The sequence below is a fragment of the Perna viridis genome, chromosome 1 (genome assembly GCF_037379345.1).
Source record: "Perna viridis isolate PV_CMFRI_1.1 ecotype Kerala chromosome 1, ASM3737934v1, whole genome shotgun sequence".
In the NCBI taxonomy this organism is placed as follows: domain Eukaryota; kingdom Metazoa; phylum Mollusca; class Bivalvia; order Mytilida; family Mytilidae; genus Perna; species Perna viridis.
This window is the reverse complement of record NC_142445.1, coordinates 25,585,166-25,606,486: the sequence shown is the minus strand read 5'-3', so window position 1 is coordinate 25,606,486 and position 21,321 is coordinate 25,585,166. Positions and strand designations below refer to the sequence as shown.

General features: G+C 34.4%; 1 protein-coding gene across 1 annotated transcript in view; it reads right to left on the bottom strand.

Annotated features, from left to right (window-relative positions):
• Positions 1-21,321, bottom strand: part of LOC148627958 (uncharacterized) — a 166,940-nt gene that overhangs the window by 115,241 nt on the left and 30,378 nt on the right. Inside the window, exons 12-29 of the mRNA XM_088582284.1 lie at positions 21,019-21,079; positions 19,772-19,956; positions 16,388-16,607; positions 15,206-15,333; positions 14,265-14,478; positions 12,926-13,012; positions 12,215-12,372; positions 11,321-11,473; positions 10,752-10,957; positions 9,941-10,129; positions 9,258-9,453; positions 8,220-8,382; positions 7,599-7,873; positions 7,008-7,185; positions 6,401-6,544; positions 5,125-5,835; positions 1,009-4,785; positions 449-622 (exon numbers count right to left, since the gene is read on the bottom strand). Of these exons, the coding sequence (XP_088438410.1) occupies positions 449-622; positions 1,009-4,785; positions 5,125-5,835; positions 6,401-6,544; positions 7,008-7,185; positions 7,599-7,873; positions 8,220-8,382; positions 9,258-9,453; positions 9,941-10,129; positions 10,752-10,957; positions 11,321-11,473; positions 12,215-12,372; positions 12,926-13,012; positions 14,265-14,478; positions 15,206-15,333; positions 16,388-16,607; positions 19,772-19,956; positions 21,019-21,079 (7,219 nt within the window). The remainder of the gene's footprint in view (positions 1-448; positions 623-1,008; positions 4,786-5,124; positions 5,836-6,400; positions 6,545-7,007; positions 7,186-7,598; positions 7,874-8,219; positions 8,383-9,257; positions 9,454-9,940; positions 10,130-10,751; positions 10,958-11,320; positions 11,474-12,214; positions 12,373-12,925; positions 13,013-14,264; positions 14,479-15,205; positions 15,334-16,387; positions 16,608-19,771; positions 19,957-21,018; positions 21,080-21,321) is intronic.

The following is a 21,321-nucleotide window of genomic DNA, read 5'->3' as shown; positions in this document are numbered from 1 at the left end:
GAGGCAATAATTAGGTTAACTCCCAAATATCTCATTTCTCTATCACTGTAACTCTTATAGTCTATCATAAAGAGAAATATAAAAAAAAAAACAAAATTCTAAACGCCTCTAATCATTTGCTTTACCAGATAAAACTGCCAATTGATGCCAGCAGCTATCCTGAGGGAAACTTCAGAGGGAACCAGCTACATGATTCTTTTGTCTTATATTAAGGAGGTAAACTTAGGGTAAGGGACATTAACTGTTGAAATCAGTCATATGTTTGTATCATATTCAATTTCGCCAAAGCCAGTCAAGCTTCCATTTGAAACAGAATGAAATCAGTTACTTTGATGCTTACATAAAATTGATGAACATGCTGAATACAAATGTTCCAATGATTTGTAAGAGTTGTGTCCCTTACCCTAGGTCTACCTTCTTAAGTCTGTAAAAAAAAGAAAGTAAATACCAGATCCTCCTCTCGCACCGGAACCACCACTCCCATACTCCATAGGTTGATATAGGTCACCATAAGCTTTACTACGGGAAAGTTTACACGATAGGTGGTTACTACAAGCACCCTGTCCTCCTGTCCCACCATGGGAAGCACCACTAGCTCCATACCTGTGCCACTGTCCAACTCCTAAAAACATAGGTGCCAACTCAAATGAATATTTAAATAATTTAATGATGTGTATATATGTTTTTGGTATGACCTAAATCTTGACATGATTTTTCATTCTGAGGGGTCGACAACTTTGTAATAAAATGGAATGAAGTCTTTTATTTCAGATACAAGTGGATGACATGTATCAATACAAAATAATCTAAAAATGAGCCTACCATCACAATTTGAGAAATATGTGTATTGACTGAAATTTGGTATGTTGTATTTGAAATTCAGCTAAGATATTTTTATTCATCACTTCAAAGAAGTAATTGAGTCATAAACAGGAGTTGCATTTTGACCTTTTAAAAATTAAACAATAAACAACTGGTTCAGCTGAAAATCAGAATACCATAACATACCTGGACCTTGATCTGGGGAATGTCCACCATTGTTTACACTGACAATTCCACCATCATCTACCCACATATCTGTAGCTTCAATTCTCATGAAAGAACCATTGATGGCACCTCCTCCTTCAACACGGAGGTAGTTAAACACAAGCTGATACTGGTCGTCATGAGCCCTAGGATTGGAGCAGTTAATATAGGATCTTGCCTTGATAACAGTGGTACCATTGATGTGATAATTCAGTCTATCTCTTCTGTTTGTCGATCCTGTTAAATGCAGGCGTAATGATCCACCATCAATTAATGTCATGTTGATCACATGGTCCATGGTGCCTTCAAGTCTGACAAACACTCTCTCTAAGTTGGTATCAGGAGCAAGACCCAAATATCCTCCATTATAAACATAAGCGTTAAATGGGGTGTCTATAAACTTCCTTCTCAGGTCCATACTTTGGTAGTTTCCAATATGTACATAGCCTGTTCTATCTCCAATCATGTGCCGGAAATGTAACTTTATACCAGCATTAAATGGTTCAGGCAAGAGGGCAAGATGTGCATTGCCATATATCTGCAGCTCTTCAAACTGGAAGTCATGATTACCATGGGCAAGCCAATGTTTTCCAGCATTAGGCAGAATCCAAGCTTTAAAGCTATCTTCACTGAGGTCAGTATAATCCTTTATCATTCCAACATCACTCCAGAGTCCATCATTGTTAATGTATAAAATTTCATGGTCATGTTCCTCATGGTATAATAGAACAGTACCTGGACCTCCAGGCTGGGCAGAGCCTGTAAATGTTTTACCTCCATGTGACTCATAATCACCCAGGTAAGTATTGTTGATCCATAGATAGACAGCTATCCTACCACCAGCACCTCCTCCCCCACTTGAACCTGAGCCTAGGTATTGGTCTCCACCATTGGCTGCAATAACACCTAATCCTCTGAAAACTCTACAGTTGACCCAGATACTACCTCCAGAGCCACCACCACCAGCTGCTCCTGTTGCATTCCCACCACTTGCACTTAAACGGCCGTCTATCTCAATCATGTTGGTGGCATTAAGCCATAGCATACCACCTCCTTGCCCTCCATCTCCTCCTCCAGCACTTCCATGGACAAAAGGTTGGTAAAGATGTCCATAGGGTTGTCCAGTTAGATTTGTTTCTGCCCCTCTACCACTGGTTCCACCATGACCAGCTCCAGACGAGCCTAAGGAATGTGTTGCACCTTTGCCAAAGTTAACTTCACCTTGTTTAGTGTCAGATGGTCTGTACCCTAAACTGTCAGAGTGTAATGCTCCTCCATCATCAATTGTAATATTTATAGCTTCAATGCTAGCATTGGTAGCTACAAAGGTACCACCACCTTCAACAAACATGCTGAAATGGACAAGGAGATCAATACCAGGTTCAGAAACAGGATCAGTCAGGGCTCTGATTGTAGCATTCTCTTGGATTCTAACCCAGTTGAATTCATAATGATCTGGTTCCAAATCTTTTGTAAAGCCTCCACTTTCTAATGACAAAAGTCCATTGTGATGTAGTGTTATATTCTCAATATTTGCAAGTTCTCCATGCATCCAGATTGTGACACCATGGACAATTGTCATTGGTGCCAGACCTAGGTATGACCCTGCATAGGCTCTCACACTAAAGGGCAAATCAATTTCTTCCCTGTTTAAGTCCATCACTTGTTTGTTTCCTAAATGAACAGTGCCTGACCTATCACCAATCATATAAAGAAAATACACATCTACTTCATGGTTTAAGGGTTCTGGTAGGAAAGCTAAATGAGCAGCACCATACATTTGAAACTCTTGGAAATGATATTTGTATCCACCTCCAGCAAAGAAATGGTCACCAGACTCAGGTAAAATCCATGTCCTACAACTGTCTGAAGACAAGTCAGAATAATCAGTGATCACATTTTCTTTGTCCCATGGCTCATGACCTCCATTGTCTATTATCAGAGTCTTGTGATTTTCAATCATGTGGTAGACAAAGACAGTCCCAGCTCCACCATTTTCACCAGAACTACCACCTTTACCACCAATGGCTTGAAATCTGAATGAATTCATGGTCTCATTTCTGTTAAAATAAACAGCCACTCTTCCACCAGCACCACCACCCCCATTTGTTGCATCTCCACCATGGGCTGTGATTTTCCCATAGCCTTTAATAAGTTCACAGTACATCCAGACACTCCCACCGCTGCCACCAGCATATCCATCCCCACCACGAGAACTAACTTCACCATCAATGTAAATTGTGTCTGTTACATTCATCCATATTGTTCCACCACCTGCACCACCTGATGAATGGCTAGGTGAACTTCCATGTTTTATAGGTTCAAATATATTTCCATAAGCAAATCCAGCTCTAGCCTGATTTGCCCCTTCACCGCCGCTGCCACCATGACCAGCCCCACCATAACTTGATTGTGCCTTGCCAGGGTTTACATGCCCATGGGCTGAGATACTGAAATGTGCATCATTGTTATGAGTAGGCCCATAACCCTTTCCTTCAGTTGTAATGTTACCTCCAGAATCCACAGTCACATTAGCCACATTGAATGTCATATGAGTTCCATGAATTATTCCTCCACCTTCAACTGTAACTTGTTTCAGAAAGAAGGTAATTCCAATATCAGTCACAGCATCTGTAGTGCAGTCAATCTTTCCTTTATCCTGGACAAGAACATAATCAAATGTATAGCTACTGTGGGGATTACCCAGAGTTCTTCCACCATTCTTAAGCCATAAATATCCACCGTGATGAAGGGTGACATTAACAATATTGGCCAAGACACCAGCTAGATGAATTTCTACACCATGTACATAGGTCATCGGAGCAAGCCCTAGAAACCCATCAAAATATACATAACAGTTAAATGGTAGGTCTATTTCTTCTCTATTCAAGTCTATAACTTGTTTATCAGCCACATGAACAGTGCCAGATCTGTCTCCAATCATATATTTGAAATGGACTGTAACATTGAAGTTATCAACAGCTCCAGAGACTTGGGCATCAATAACTGAAATTTCAGTAGGATTTAGTACAGCAAGATGACCATTGCCATAAATTTGAATCTCCTCAAATTTAAAAATGTATTGTCCTGCAGCAAAATCATGGACACCAGACTGGGGCAGGATCCAGGCTCGCCCTCCATCTTGTGTGAGATCATTCCAGTTTACATACTTTTCAAGTGGATTCGGTGCTCCATTGTTATCAATTATCAATGTTCTGTGGTCTTCAATCATGTGGTAGAGATATATTGTTCCTGGACCACCTACTTCAGCATCTGTGTTCTCCTTTCCAGGCAAGCCACCATTTGCTAGGTACCTAAATTCACTAAAGGTGTCATTTTTCTGGAAGTACATAGCTATTCTGCCTCCCGCTCCACCGCCTCCACCATATGTCTCGGGATGGTAAATGGTGTGGCCATTAGAAACAGAAGTGTAACGATATGTTCCTAAAGACCCGTTTCCGGCACGGGCTAGAATGGTACCATACCCAGTAATTCTGTAACAATGGAGCCATATGCTCCCACCACTGCCACCACCAGATGGTAAGTCAGTTACCCATCCTGTGGTCTGAAGAGACTGATAGTTAATCTGTGTTTCTCCACTTAATCCACTAGCTGTGAGTAGACCATCAATCATTATTGTGTTGGTAACATTTAACCAGATGCGTCCACCACCAGCGCCACCTCTAGGGCCTCCACCAGAGCTTCCAAATAGAGTTGGTTCATACAAGTCTCCATATGGTTCACCACCTTTTGTATTGACTGAAATAAGTTATAAATGTTTTTAGGTCACCATGTAAGATGCAAATGTGGGTTTTAAATGTTTTCAGATAAATACAGACTTATCATTAATCCTAAAGCAACAAAACACAACTAGGAAGAAGTACTTATAGTAAATACTCAAATATATGTATTAAAATATAAAAAAAATACATGCATTACAGAAAGTAAGTGGCAAAATATTGTTAATAAATGATTATGCATGAAAACCAGAATACCATTGGTGGAAACTTAAAAACTGTCTTGAAATTGATAATTGGAAGTTAATCCATAAACAGTAATATTGTTCTATCAAGTCCTTGTTCTTAAATTTAGACTTACAATGGCCTCTTCCACCACTACCTCCATGCCCAGCTCCTGATGCACCATGGGAACTAGTATAACCCAATCCAGGGTTAATCACACCATGTAGACCTTTCCTAACATTCCCATTACTGTCTGTCGTCTCCCCGTCAGCCAACTCATAACCTAATCCATCAGCTGACAAAACTCCTCCAGCATCAATAGTAATGTTAAGAGAATTATAAACAACATATGTCCCTCTGACCAACCCACCTCCGTCAATGTTTAAGGCGATTGTTGTGAATGATATACTGGGTTCTTTGACTGGGTCACTAATCATGTGGATGTATCCTGTGTTCTTAACATGGACAAACTGAAACTCATACGTACTAGCATCAAGACCTTTGGTTCTACCATCAATGTTCATCCAAAGTTTGCCTTCATGGTGTAGTGTCAAGTTCTCAACGTTTGCAAGTGTCCCGTTGAGGAATATGTCAACACCATGTATGAACGTGTCTGGAGCAAGACCCAGATAGCCTCCGTCATACACATGTACACTGAAGGGTAAGTCTATCTTTTGTCTTTCCAGATCCATAACTGTTCCTTTCCCTACATGTATGGCACCAGTCCTGTCTCCGATCATATTCTCAAAGTATATAGTGGCATTAGTTTCTACAGGATTGGTAAGGACTGCTAACTGAGCTCTTCCGTAAATTTGTAGCTCATCAAAGTAGTAACTAGAATTAGTCCCTGAAAAATATAAAAGTAAAAGTATAGGTCATACATGAAAGACACAAAATAAGCTTTCATTTAGAAAGTTGATCTTATATTTTAAATCCATGACTAATACTTAGCAACAAAATGACAGGATAAAAAGTTCTTTAACCAAGACAATTATTTAAGGCACACAATTTTAGTACATTAAGGAAGTGATATTCTACAAATTGGCAAAATATATATGTGTTTAAAGAAAATATTAAGTTAAATTAATGTATATTTCCCATGTTTTCTAGGAAAGCAGAGGACACTAACCCTACCGGTGCACCTGGTCCATACTCCATTTTTGGTGGAGTCTGTGTTGTTTGTTTACTTTTGTTGCTTTCTACGTATTATTTTGGTTATTTTATATTCTTTGTTGTGTGTGTCTGTTTTCCATGTCTGGTCTGTGTCCCTTGATTACATTCTTTTGATTTCCACTAGAATCTATTCCCTTGATTGTTCATCTAGTAAGCTTGGAGAATAAGGAACATTATTACCTGCAAAAGTATGCTTCCCATGTTTTCTAGAAAGCTTGAAGAATGGGGAACTCTATTACCTGCAAATGTATGCTTCCCATGTTCAGGTAAGAACCATGCCTTCAGCTGATCTGTTTCTAGGTTATGATAGTCCTCAATAGTGTTGGTATCACCTGCTGGTCCTCTGTTGTAGTTGTTTAACAACAGTGTTGTATGGGAGTGAACTGAAAATTAAATGTTTTAGACATGGTCAAATTGTATAACACCCCATTCTGTGTGAGAAATGTTATACGGGATCAGGCCCAAGATATAAGTTAAATCCAATTTAGTTGACAGAGCTTTATGTATAATTTACCTTTTTGAGTATAGATTATTTTGTTAATGTTGAAGGACAACCAAATTTAAAAGTGTTTGAAAATTGATGAGGCCTTAACATGTGGGGTGTTTTCCATCACACAGTTTGCTTCAATTGAAACACATTGTTCCATTATTTGTCCTCTACCACAAAATTCTTTAAAAATTGTATAACAGACCAACAGGAGGTAGAATTATTGAAAAAAGCTGTACTGAGTATTAGAAACCAAGCTCATTCTTAGGTTCTTACAAACAGCAGTGTCAGGCCTTGTGAATTAGTTTCAAAAAGCCTTAAGAACTGTGCAGTTATGACACATATTTCTTATTGTATACCTTTATGAAAGAAGAATGAAGTTCCAGGACTGCCATTGTTATATCCTAGACCACCATATGTATCCCATGATCCTGTATAGGTTTTGTTGTCATGGAAATCCATAGAAATTCTCCCTCCAGATCCAGCTCCACCATTACCAACACCATCTCCTCCTACAGCTTGGAATTTCCCATAGCCCTAAAATATAATTTTTTAAAATTCTATCAGATTAGAAATATTTTATCCCTGTTTACATGCTTATATATACACATCAATTTGGCAGAATCATTAGTAAAAAAAAAGGGATTCAATAAAACAACAATAAAGCAAAGTGAAGTCATTATTGCAGGCAAAAATTTATAAAAAGAATATTACACCTGTCTACAATTATGGTCTGTATACTTCTAAGGTCTTGAAGTCAATATCTTCTACAATGAATAATTATATTTGTATCATGCCCTTGTACAGATAAACTTCAGAAGTCATTTTACTTCAATAAAAATTTGAAAAAAAGACTTTTCTTCTTTGTGACAAATTTATTTATATTTCACTGAAGCTGAGTTGAAAAGCTTTCAAAAACATTAAAACATTAATACATAAGCTTAGTGTACCTTGATATTGTCAATGTCCAAATCAATAGACCCACCGCTACCACCACCAGCATTACTTGATCGTCCATTTTCTCCATTACATCTGATCTCACCGTCATTCTGCAGAGTTCCTGTGACCTTTAAATAGATGACTCCACCACCTCTACCTCCTGTGTCACCAGAGGCATCACTCCCTCCTTTACACCCTCTATCTTTGGCATCAAACACTTGTCCATAGGGAGCCCCTGTTTTATGTTGACCATTACCTCTACCACCTCTACCACCATGCCCAGCACCTATCAGAAGGTAACAGGGGGAAAAAGAAATAATATAGCATTGTCCACAAATTATTTTTCAGTGTACACATTTTCTGTGTTTTTTTAATTTCTGTGTGTTGTAAAAACTTAAAAATGATCTCCACTAGAACCAATTATCATTAAACAATGATCTATCTCCTCCAAAAACCATCAAATTTAATACTTGGGAATATGTCAATTTCACAAACTCTTTCAACTGTGAAATGTTTATATAAAAAGTAAATATATATAAATATTAAACTTATAACAAGTTTACAACCAATAAAATGGCTTTAAAATGGTAATTATGTTTTCAAATTAAAGCCTTTACTTTATTTCACATTACCTGATCCTCCAGAAGTAGAACTGAAGCCATTCCCAGTAGTACATGGTGCATCATGGATATCACCAACAATCAGTCCTAAATCATCCACTATCAGGTCCTTAGCCTCCATGTCAACATGAACTGCATGTACATGGCCTCCTCCTTGTACCCAAAGTTTATTGGCCTTAAATTTATAAAATGGTAATCAATGACAATGTGTTTTTATTTTATAAAATACATAATTATCTCCCCTGAAATAAATCAAACACATCAAAATTGGAATTTTTAGTGATGCACATTTAATAATAAAAGTTTCAAAAATTCTTTCAAACTCTATTAAAGATGTTCACTGCTTATGTTGAGTCATTTCTTTCATATTTTCAGAGTTCTCTGGTTTTATCATTTTCATTTCATAAATATTGTTTGCCCAGTGACCCCTACTGTTCTTTTCATAACTTCATTAAATACAACTTAAAATGCTGTGTGAGAAGTTTTCATGAAATCCTTGTTAATTCATCCATATTTTTGATAGATAAAACTTAATAAAACAATACCTATGGAAAATCAAGAAAAAACAATACCTATGGAAAATCAAGAAAATACTTTTCCCTGCTAAAATTTCAAATGCTTATATCTCAAAATCAAGCACGACCCATCAACTTTTATCTAATTATAGTAAACTGTGTTCTAGCCTGAAATATCTTAAAAGATTTACAACATAAAATGGCCAAAACTTTTGTGTAAAAAATCAAATAAAAATGAGATTCGATCTTGATCTGTATTTTATAATACTCAATAACTATGCAAAGCTTGAAAAAGATCCTTCAATATCTTCTTATGTTATCATCTGGAAACCTTGGGGTACAAACAGACGGACAGACATATGGATTGACATGCAACTTTTGGGAGGGTATCACATAATAACCCACCACTTCGTGTGGTGGGGTTTTAAAAGTATTTTTATTGATTTGGTAATAAAATAGGCAATGAGACCTTGGGGCTTTCATAAAAGATAAAGGATGGCCTGCAAACCAACCAATTATTCATAGCTGGTCGTACCTTAACAGACATACTGCTGGTGACATCTACAAGATCATAAGTGACAGTGACTTCCCCTCCTGCCTTCACTGTCAGTATGTTAAAGTCAAACACACCAGTAGTGCTGACTGTAGATAGACCTTGGGTGTTTCCTGTTGCACCAAGATGAAGACTACATCCATTTCCTACTGTCATATCCACTACTCCAAGTGTTCCCCTGAGTAATAACAAAATTACCAATTCCTCAAGCTTTTAACATTGAGTGAAATAGTTAATCTGACAAGACTTATGCAAACAGCTTTGTATATCTTAGAAAGTTACAGTAATTACACCAATTTAAAAACATTTACTTTAGGCTATTAATAGTTAATTTCTAGGTTTACTTGACCATTTTCACAAAAACCAATAATATAGGAAGGCATTTTTTACTGTTTTAATTCACTAAAAAAGATTCAAACATAAATCATCAAGCCTAGAAATTATACATAGTTAATCACAGATTAAGTTAGCATTTGCTACAGTTTGATTTAAAAACCAAAGTCTGCAGTGTACTCACTAGACAAAAAAGTTTACTCCATAACAAACAAAGTCTGAAGTGTACTCACTAGACAAAAAAGTCTACTCCATAGCAATCAAAGTCTGCAGTGTACTCACCAGACAAAAAAAGTCTACTCCATAACAACCAAAGTCGGCAGTGTACTCACCAAACAAAAAAGTTTACTCCATAACAATCAAAGTCAGTTGGCAGTATGAGAGTGCCTCCATGGTATATATAAATATTGACAAGGAACTCTAGATCATCTGGGTGTGGTACAAGTATAGTCTGTCCTGGTCCTACATGGAGAACACCAGTCCTGTCTCCTTCAAATTTGAAGGACTTCAAACGAAAAGGTCTGGTGGAAAGGAAATTATAAATTGTAAATATGACCAAAAAATATTTCAAAGTGAAATACATCATATCTTTCCATTTTCACAATCTTATTTTGTAATTTTCTCCATCCTCTAACAGTATCACTTTCAATTTTCATTTAGCCTACAACATACACCTAATAAATTTTATGAAGTATTGTGACTATTCATAGTATAAATCAAATTATCTCCCCTTAGAATTGTTGGAATAAAATAAAATTTTCTCCATCAAACCATATGATAGAATAATGCCCATGTTATTACATAACAATCTTAATATGAGACAGGTGAAAACTGAAACATTGCCATGTCATAAAATTGCAAGAGCTGGAGTAAATTCATGTGCTATCAACCCCATTTCAGCCATATTCCAGATTTTTTTTACCCATAGTATATTAGATCCCTAATTTTCATTTTACCATTCTTGGATTTCACTACCATTTTAGGTATCTTGAGTAGCATATAAATTACAACTTACAAACATTTGAATATAGAAAAAACAATGGACAATGTTATTCTCATGAATTTCTCCAACAATACCTCCCCCCCACCCCCACCCCCCAAAAAAATAGTGATAAAAAATAATGCTAATTGAATTCCACATACTCAATAAGCGTTGGATGTACAGCCAGATTAGCTTTGCCTAAGATCCTCAGATTTTCAAACTCTCCAGTAGCATTATCAGATATCCATGTTCTGCCAGGATCTGCTTCGTATGCAGCTAGGTTGTAGGCAAGCACCTCTGCCTGGGCTATTGAGCTACCTCCATTGTCAATGATTAAAGTTCTATTCAATACACCTGTAATTGTGTCCTGGCAGAGGATAAAAAAAATTGGTATGATTGGGAGATATTCAAAAATAAGCAATGATAATAAAAATCAAACATATGATTAAAAACATGCTGATTCTATATAACAGCATGATAAATCTAGAAAAAATGTTTTCATTTTCTATCGGAATATATGTACAATATATCACATTTCAAATGATAAATGCAGTTTAGCTTCAAAATTCAATTAACTCAATTAGGAGCAATCTTATTCTTTCAAAAGCATTTTTTGAAATCTACTAGTACAACATGAAGGCAGTGTAAAACACAATTTTATGAATTCAATTGAAGAAAGTGCCCCATGACAATATCTCAATCATAAAACCTATTTCAAAAGTAAACTCACCTCCAAGTAGATTGTACCAGCTCCACCATTACCTCCAGCTGATCCTCCATAAGCTGTCCACTTCCCTTGCCAAAATTTGGTATCTTTGTAGTGAATCATCATCCTTCCACCACCACCACCTGCTCCAATTGTCCCACCACTGCCACCATTCACCTCAAATAAAACATCATTACATCATATTTTTATTGTTATCATTAAGTGTAAATAGAAGAATCTTTAAGACTTCAAAATGAAAATGCAGTCTTGAAGAGAAAAAGAAACATAAATTTATTTTTAAATAATTTGAAAATTATTAAGAATCCTGCAACATTATGTTTACAGTTTTATTCAAATTCATTCCTGACACTTAATTCTTATAATAGAGATGGCATTATTAAAATATTAAATTTAAAGTTGATATTTCACACTTGAAATAATTCTTTTAATTTACTCTTGAACCTTGTCACACTAAAACCTCAGTATTCATTGCTATTGTGAAATACATGTCATTTGACATTACTGAGTTTTGTGAAGTTCTTATGCACTCATAAAATCAAATCATATAATAAGATGATGCCCAAGCAGCAGTCATGAACAACCAAAATACTTCGTGCAGAGGTTAAAATTTACTAATTAGAGGTGGAAGGTCCAGGACCTTTTAAAACTTTAAATGAAATTTCAAAGCCAAAGGTCTTTAATACAGCTAAATGTAAATTATAGAAAGTTCAGGATCTAGATAAATGAAATTTTAAATGTTTTGACTCAGATATTGAGTGTTTAGACCTAGGACCTACACTAATTTGAAACCCTGTCATTGTGAGAACACTACATGATTTTCTGGCATCAATTGCCACTCATGATCATCTCTTTCTAATGAATTATCCTATCATTCATTCATCTCCCAAACAAGCATACCTTTATGGTACCCTTTCCCTCTATGGTATCAGTGGTTATGTAAATACATCCTCCACTACCACCAGCTATTGTGTTTGATGAGCCACCATTGCCATCTGACTGCAGATTTCCTTCAACTATAAGTCTCTCTGTTGTTGTAATAACTATTATTCCTCCACCTAAAAAAAAGACAACAAGTAGCATTCAACATTATTTTTCAGAGTTTTGTTTTTCCAGGATGATATGAAATAAAAAAACAGCTTCATGAAAGCAGAAGAAATGCCTTGACTACTTTGTTGTTGTTTTCGTGTTCTTTAACATGATCAAACAAAAAATGAAAAATAGGATCCTTTAGGTACAAAATTCTACTTACAAGTTATTAAATACGTACCTCAAGTTTTTTTTTTAATTTCTATATTTACTGGCACAATGAAATGGAGGGCAACTTAAGTTTGGATTCTTATCAGCAACTTTATAATTATTTTTTTTTCATAATTTTCTTAGTACCTGATATTTCAGGCTTCTACTGCTGTACTTATTCCAAAAAAATTTGACAATTTCTTATGACAATGTTTCATCAAATCAACACAATTGTCACCAATAATCAGACTCACAACTAATTTAACATTTTAATACTAAACTACCTCTGTTCTATTTTCATCTGCACATAGGGACAAACAGAAGTCTGACCATGCATTGCAAAGAAACATTATAATTATCAGATTTTTTTACCTGCAGAAGTCCCAGAGCTACTGTGTCCACCACTTCCAAAATGACATGGCCCATATATAGATCCATATTCTTGTCCAGGTGTAAATCCTTAAGAAATTTATAAAAAGAAAAGCAGAATAATTCACAAATAATGGTAGAATTAATGTGACATTATGAACAAAGATAAGTTGGGTATATCAAAGTATGTCTCAGCAAATTTATCAGAGTTTCTTTTTAAAACTAAGTACAAACACTTTAGCAACATACCATCAAACTTGTCTTAGTGAATACCTGTATTCAGCAAAAACCTGTCTTAAGAGACAAATGATTAAAATATCCCTATGTAGTGCATTCTATCAAAAAAGTCTTTAAATTAAGACCACCTGTCTTGTATGACTATAACTTTGCTCTCCCTTGGAAGGTCACTTAAAGAGGTAGACCTAAGATAAGGGACACAACTCTTACAAATCACTGGAATGTTTGTATTCATTATTTTAGATCAATCTCATGTCAGCATCAAAGTAACTTGGATTGATTTCATTCTGTTTCAAATGAAGGCTTGATAGGCTTTGGTGCAATTGAATATGATATAAACATATCACTGATTTCAAGAGTTATGTCCCTTACCCTAATTCTACCTCCTTAAGACAGGTTTCACTGTAACACATCTAGTTAATTCTTGCTAGTAAAGAAATATGCAACTGCTTGAACATGATCATATATTGCATAATGCTCTGCTTCCTTTCATACAGCCCAATAATTTTCATCTTAGTTTTGTAGTGTTGAGGATATATGCTATGCCACTAACAAAGTAGTACATAATGTTAACTGAACGTGAATTACCTAATACAGAAAAAAATCAGTAATTTTTTTCATTTTATGTCATTGATGTGTCATTATAAAAGTTGCAGTTGTGGTAATGGATTATAAATTGTAAGTTTTACTGATATCCCTTCACAACAGCAGATATGCCCAGGCCAGATCACATACATTTAAATACCAGTTTTATGATACTGTCAAAATAACAATATGCACAAGGTGAAGAATGATAACAATTAATATCATATTGCAATCCAAAATCAACAAATATTCCTGCTTGTCCTATCTTTATCCTTGATTTTAGTATTTTGTAAATACATGACTGCATTATGTTTTTTTTCTTCTATTTTCATAATTTTGTTAACTTTGGAACAGTAGCTTTCAATAAAAATTTCAATTTAGAGTGAGTCCTACATCAGGCTGAAGGCCTATACTGACAGTGTCCTTTTGTATTTCTACCAGAGGTTTACTGCAGGATTATTTGACCAATGAATATTTTACTCCATATCCACATCTTATCTTAAACATTCCAGAATCTTACCAGTGGCTGATGTGGCCCCACCCCTTCCACCGTAACCTCCACCAGATGAGCTTCCTCCAGACCCCAACCCATTACTGGTAAAGCCTTTTCCATTGGCTGAAAAACTTCCACCATCATGAATATTCAGTATATCAGTATGCAAATTTAGGTTCCTGACTATTAACTGTCCATTTCCTTGTACTGTAACAATCCCAGTGTGACCATTTCTCTGAACCTGTAACAAGAAAACAGGACTAAATGATAAGTTTACAATGTTAATTGATTGATTGTTGTTTTTGTAAAAAAAAAAGCCATTTCAGCAATCTGGGCCATATCATGGTGAGAACATGTAATAACCATGAAACACTCATTTGCAGTGTTTAACCAATGTTAACTTAAGTCCAATTAAACTCTTGGTCATCATTTTCCTTCAAATCAATCTTCGGTAAATCAGTTCTATAGACAACTTTCACATTTGCCATTTATGTCCAACCTGGTGGAAACTAGTTTAGGATTTTAAACAAAGGAAGGATTTGTGATTTGAAGGAAACAAGACCAGAAACAGTTATGTTGAAATATTTCTCTGAACATTAAAATATCTGAAACTCTTATACAATAATGTATCATTCAAAAATTCTAAGTAGTAATCATTTCAAAGTTCTAATCCCTTGACTCCCATCGAAATGTTTCTAATCTTACATTTTTTATCCCAGTTGACCATGATATAAATTAAGAAATTTTCTGGAATGGAAGTGAATGAGGAAGTTGTCTATAGAAATTACTGGTACTGATATAATGGTCCTTTAACTGGATCAAAATGTTTCACAGGTACTCATATACTTGATTATATTTTCACAATGGAAAATTTTTAAAATTCTCCATTCTTGTAAGAAATTAGAGAGAAGTTTGATAGCAGAATAATAAGAATCTAAAATTACAGATATCTGTTCACTTTTATTTACCTGCAGTTCATAAAGATCATTTTCATCCCCAAACACACTGCTAAGTTCCAATTTACCACCATCTTGTACAGTTACATTTGAAAATGTCAACTGCCTAGTGGCCGATTCCTCAAATTCTAATCTAGCTTCTGTTGAAAATTAATTAAGCACTAGAAATACAGTTAACTGACTCACAAAGAAAATTACCCTCATCTTCCATGAACTGAAATTATGTTAAGTTCTTATGTTGCACGAACTCCTTTTGCAATATTTATCTTCTTTTATACACATCAATTGGTAAATATATATATATATCCTAACATTCTTAGAAAATTTAATCAAAATTCATTCAGCCGATAAAAAACCTTTTATTGGATTAACTCCCTTTGCATGCAATAATATGGTCCTTCATGCATATCTACATGCATTGCTTCAATAATAAAAGGTTTCATAACAATTTTCAAAAGTATCACCACCAGCCTGACACTAGGACAGACCTGTACATAACAAAAAAGAAAGGCCCTGCAAATTTCCAGCTGTACAATTTTCACAATTTCAAATATTTTGTCATATTTATTGAAATACTAAAATATTATATGTACTTGATATTAACACACTAATATTGAAGGAATGTGTGCTTCTGTTCTGGCAATAAAGGATTCTATCAAAAGAAGTTGAAGATAAAATCTGGGTTTGGTTACTTATAAAATGAGTGATTATGAAAAAACAGAATCACCAACTGCTTAAGAAAGACATTTTCATTTTTTCCTAGGAAAAGAACAGATTGCATCAATTCTTGGCGAAATTGTTTCATTTTTCATTCTTGAATGAGAATGTATATTTTTGAGAAATAAAAACTAGAAATTTGAAAATCTTTATTTTCATATAATTTAAAGCAATGGATTCACTGACAAGGTGTCAAATTTTCAGTTCATTTCAGTTATTATTAAAAGTACGTCCATCTGGATTTTAAAAACACATGAAAACAAATGTAAGAGTAATCAAGGGAACCAAGATTTTAGTGCAAATCAAAACAAAGAACATAAAATAACTAAAATAATACATGCAAAGTAACAAAAGTAAATAAGCAACTCAGACTCCACTAAAAATTGGGAGCATGGACTAGGTGCACTGGTAGGGTAAGCTCTCTCTGCTTTTCTAGAAACACAGAGGTGGTCTGTTTCTTTTGTTTAGTATATTTACCAGTTGATACAAAAAGATGTGCTAAGTTCCCTATGACAGTTCCCCAAATTTTGACTGTGTTGCTGTTGAGATAGGTAGAAGAACAGGCCAATGAACTCATTCCTTTGCCATGTTCATCCAAGGACTGACGGAACTCAACTGTAGCCTCTGGTAAAATCCATGTGGCATCTTTGTATATAAACGGGTGGTAAGTAACATTGGCTCTTCTATATTTTGAGGACTGTGAATGAAAAAGAATACATTCTAACATGACTTGCTTCAAAGTTTTTTAGACAACAGCCAAGGTTAAAATGTGATAAACATACGACCAACGTGATAGGCCTATGGTGGTCTTTTTTGTGGTGTCATAGATAAATTTTATCCAATTTTACAGACAACACAACAGAATTTTACTCCAAAGCAGTCATCATTTTGTGCAGATCTGGATACAAAAAGGACTGTTGTTACTTGAAAATATAGTATATGAAAACCAAAAAATCATTGTATGTTTGGTGTTTTTTCTACACCATGAACCACCTCTAACCATAGGCAATGTCTGAATTTTATATGGATTGATACTTAAGTACAAATATATCTGTCCCCTTAAGAATCATGCAGAATAAGTGAATCATTTGAAAAAAAATGGCACACATTATCATTTTTAATGTAAGGTAGCTTAGAAAGGAATTATTTTTAGAATGAATATACGAAAGCCTTCTATTAAAAGTTGTTTTAGGAGAAAGCTTTGATAGAGTATGTTTACAGTATAAGAGCAATTCCCATTAAATGCCTTGTACTACGCATGGTATATTTACTCAGTGCTGTATTTGAATTCCCATTTCAATAATTTTGGTTTAAATCCAATTATTTTTTGGATCTTGAACACCTGAAGTACTTGATTCTAATGCCGATGATGAGAAGTTACTCCTTTAAACATTTGTTGGGCATACTGAAATTTGAAAGTACTTTTATTTGTAGCTAATAATTTTTATGGTTTAGAATCTCCATCATACAAATGAATGGTAAACTTCGCTCTTAATTGAGGACCAAATTTTGTGGTTTGCCAAACCCACAAAAACCCGCAAAAATTGGTACCAAACACACAATAATACTTCCATATTTAACAGATTAGTTTTTATGTAATAGAAGAAAATGACAAGTGCATTTCATTGAATTTTGTTCCCCACTTGTAAGTTTAATGTAAGTTTACCCAAATAAATTTAAGCTCAGAAGTATTTTAAAATTGAAAATACTTAGACCCATCAATCAAACTTTACTTTTAAGTACCATTCAGTGTAAGAATCCAGCAATGGGTGGCACATCATATTTCTTAATTTGGTCTTTTTGCCACAAATATACTCAATAGTCAATACATCTAGAAAACAATTGAAAAGCTATTTAAGTTTATCTTGAAGCAACTGTGCAACTGTGACATAGATATTTTTTACTGCTTATTTAAGGAAAAAGTGCGGGAAAATTTTCCCACCATTTTTCCATAGTGCATTTCAACTAAATTTGACCTATCAATATCTTAAAAAGGCAAATTTGACTTTGATTGTTATTTCTGGAGGTTATCAGGTATAAATACTTGGTTAATGCAATAAAATCTCTATGTTTTTTCCTTCATGTGCCATACCTTATACAGATTTTGCCTGATTCTTAGGCGGAGAAGTACTTGATTACACAGTAATCTGATCACATTTTTACATGGTGCATATAAACAGGTTTATAATTCAAGTTCAAGTAGAATGCAAATTTACTATTTACACATCATTACCATGACTATCAATTATGCAAGGTAAGTAGTATACAGGTAGCTATTTATAGTGGATATATTGAAGACATATATACAATTAGGCATTATATGTATGTATTTTAAATGGACAAAAATGGGACTTTGACAGATTTATAAATATCAATATATTTTTTTCCGAAGTAAGCAATAAATGAAATTTAAAAAGCAAATATTTTAATTCTATTCTATACAAAAAAAAGATCTAAAATTTTTTTAAAAATTGCAATTGAAACCTTAAAATCAAACAAAAATGTGGACAAATTTTGTACAAGCTCTATTTAATTTTAAGACAGACTCTGTTACTTCATTATCAAGATAATAATACATCTTACATGTGATTGAACTAAAACATTACATAATTGTGTGTAATTACATGCAATCTTATTCAAGTACAGACTTAGATCAATTACAAAAAGTTTCATATGATCAAAGTTTCATTCCGACATTATTAGCTCAAGTACAGAATCAACATGGTTTTTAAATTCTACCTTGTAACATTTATTGGTGTATACCATGAAAAAAAGATGGGTATTGGCAACTAAAACTAATGTCTTGGTTATCAGTCCCTACCACAGATCTCCTTGAGGAGCCTCACTTCCCCTTTTTATCACCAGAGTGTAACGATATATTATAATCACCCCTCTAGATCCTCAGTACACAGAGACAGTGTGTTTAGATCTTGATAAGTGGTATGTGCGATTGATGTAACAAGCAATCATTTTGATATATAAACGTGTGTGCCAATGTCATTGTTTTCACTTAAGCCTCATATTCTAAGTCGTCTTGGGTAATTTTTAATTAACAAAGACGATACACAGAGCACTATACATATATATTTCTTTAAATGCACTTTCTTCCACATTTTTCTGCCTATGAAGGATATTAAAAGTACAAATCAGTCTTTGGAAGCAGTGAAGGGTAAACTTCCCCCTCACTGGTTTTCATGAAAACCCAGGACAACATGAGCAGACAGTACATTCTATAATTTATCCTTAGATAAAAAAGTTAAAAAAATAAGAAAATGCATTAATCTTTTGCTGAATTTAGCTCTGTTAAGCAAAACTATATATTTCATGCTCATATATCCTTATCTAATAACCAAAATGCTTTGATGGAAACTTCAATGCTAGCTGGGAAGAACAGAAGGCTACACAAATTTAATATAATTTAGTTTTTGTTTATATACATAAGTGGCCAATCCAAGAATTTCTCAGGGGTGTCACCATTTAAAAACTACAATATCTGTGAGCCATACCCCGCTACCTCCGAAGAACCATAAAGTAAACCCTATAAGTCATTCTGATGTAAATTCCATCGAGAGGTTTAGAGAGGTTGCAGAATAGAATGTCCCGGACCCCTCGGCTACATCAATGACAGAGTCCATGTTTTGCATTAGGAAACCCCGAAAGTCATTCAGATGGACAAACAAAATAGGAGATAAACAATGGCATCATGAAATTAAGATTTTGTGAAACTTTTATTGAATTCTATTCAGCACTTTCAGCAGATTAGAACTGGTGACAGATGGACAGACAGCATGGTCACTACATACCTCATGGTTGTTTTTAAGTAGTTAGGTATATTGAGTATTATGTAACATAACTATGTACCTCAATCAACTCCAGTGTATGGTGAGGAGGTATATGAAGATGCCCAGTATCATCTCCCACTACTTTAATGGACTTGACATGAATGTTTGACCCATTTACTGTCAAGTGAGCTCCACCATAGATCTCAACCAATGTAAAATCATAAATGTGTCCATCATTTGTTGGTAATAAAAATGCTACAGCACCTGTTCAAATGCAGGAATATTATTGTAATGAATACTTTCTTTCCATTTCCTATTTCAGGGGTTGCATATACCTGTAGTTTAAAATTTTGTAGCGAAAATTTTATATTTTCTTTAAATCCATAAACAATGGAGAAATTTATCAAAATTAAGTTATATTTATATTTTCATTACCATGACCAATGTAAACAAGCCTACATTTTCTTTTGCAGTTTAAGAAGAAGGTTTATAATATTAATTGTAAGAGGTTCATAGTAAGAAAGCTGTGTTCTATATGTTCTAGACTTAGAACTTAAATAACTGTCTTAAATTTAGACAAATAAAGTGACTAATCAGTGGTATACAGAAGCTAAAGTTAAAGTAATATAAATTATCAAAAAAGGTCAGCTATAGGCTGTAAAGTGTCTAGTTCAGAAAAAAATCAAAGTAAACTTTACACAAAAGACCTTGAATTATTTTAAGTATCAGCCTAAGAATCAGGCAGTGTGTGAAATATGTACGAAAAAAAACTACCATTTTAAAAGTAAATTTTGACTGTATGTACTGTCAGAATCAAGGAAAAAAGACAAAACTTTCCATATCACTTTGGTAAATTGAGTTATAATTTCATTGCAATGCACTAAAAATGAACATTCTCTGTCAAAAGCCTCATTTTTCTAACATTCTAATGAAAAATTTCTGAGCAAATCCAGTGATGCAGAGATCAAATATTGCTTTTTTCAAATAAAGAAAATATCCTCAAGTTAAATCATATTGTCAGATCTGTGGGTTTTTCATATACATGTTTCGGATTTTTTTCCAATTTTGCCTGATTCTTACAAAAACTTATAATTAAGGTATAACTTAGTCAAAAGTTCCCAAGAAACCAAGTTCCATGCCAAGTTTCATAAAATATTTCATTTGAGACTATTTTTATAATAAGATCACTGAGGATTCACCAAATCATTGAGTTGTCAACATAAGAGATCAGAATTAATTTGAGAAAATCTTTGATGTTTTTCATGAACCAGGGCCATACAACAGGGTTACGGAGTACATGTATTATGAAAATTTCATAAAACTTACCTGTAGATGTGTAAGTATTGAAGTGACTAATATCAGCTATTGTACCAGAGGGTTCTGTTACCTACAAAATAGTAAACATATCTTATAGCATAACTTTCAGCACAATTTAGCTAATCATTTGAAACCAAAAAAACAGTATCAATTTATCTATAGAATAGGCCTTACTTGATTTATACTACATGAATATTGACTTCAGATATGCTCACTTATACAGCAGCTTTAAAGTCAAGACAGAAATTATCACAGCAAGCCAGTGAAGGTGGTGATCTCTCGATACATTTAAAACTGACAATATTCTGGTTT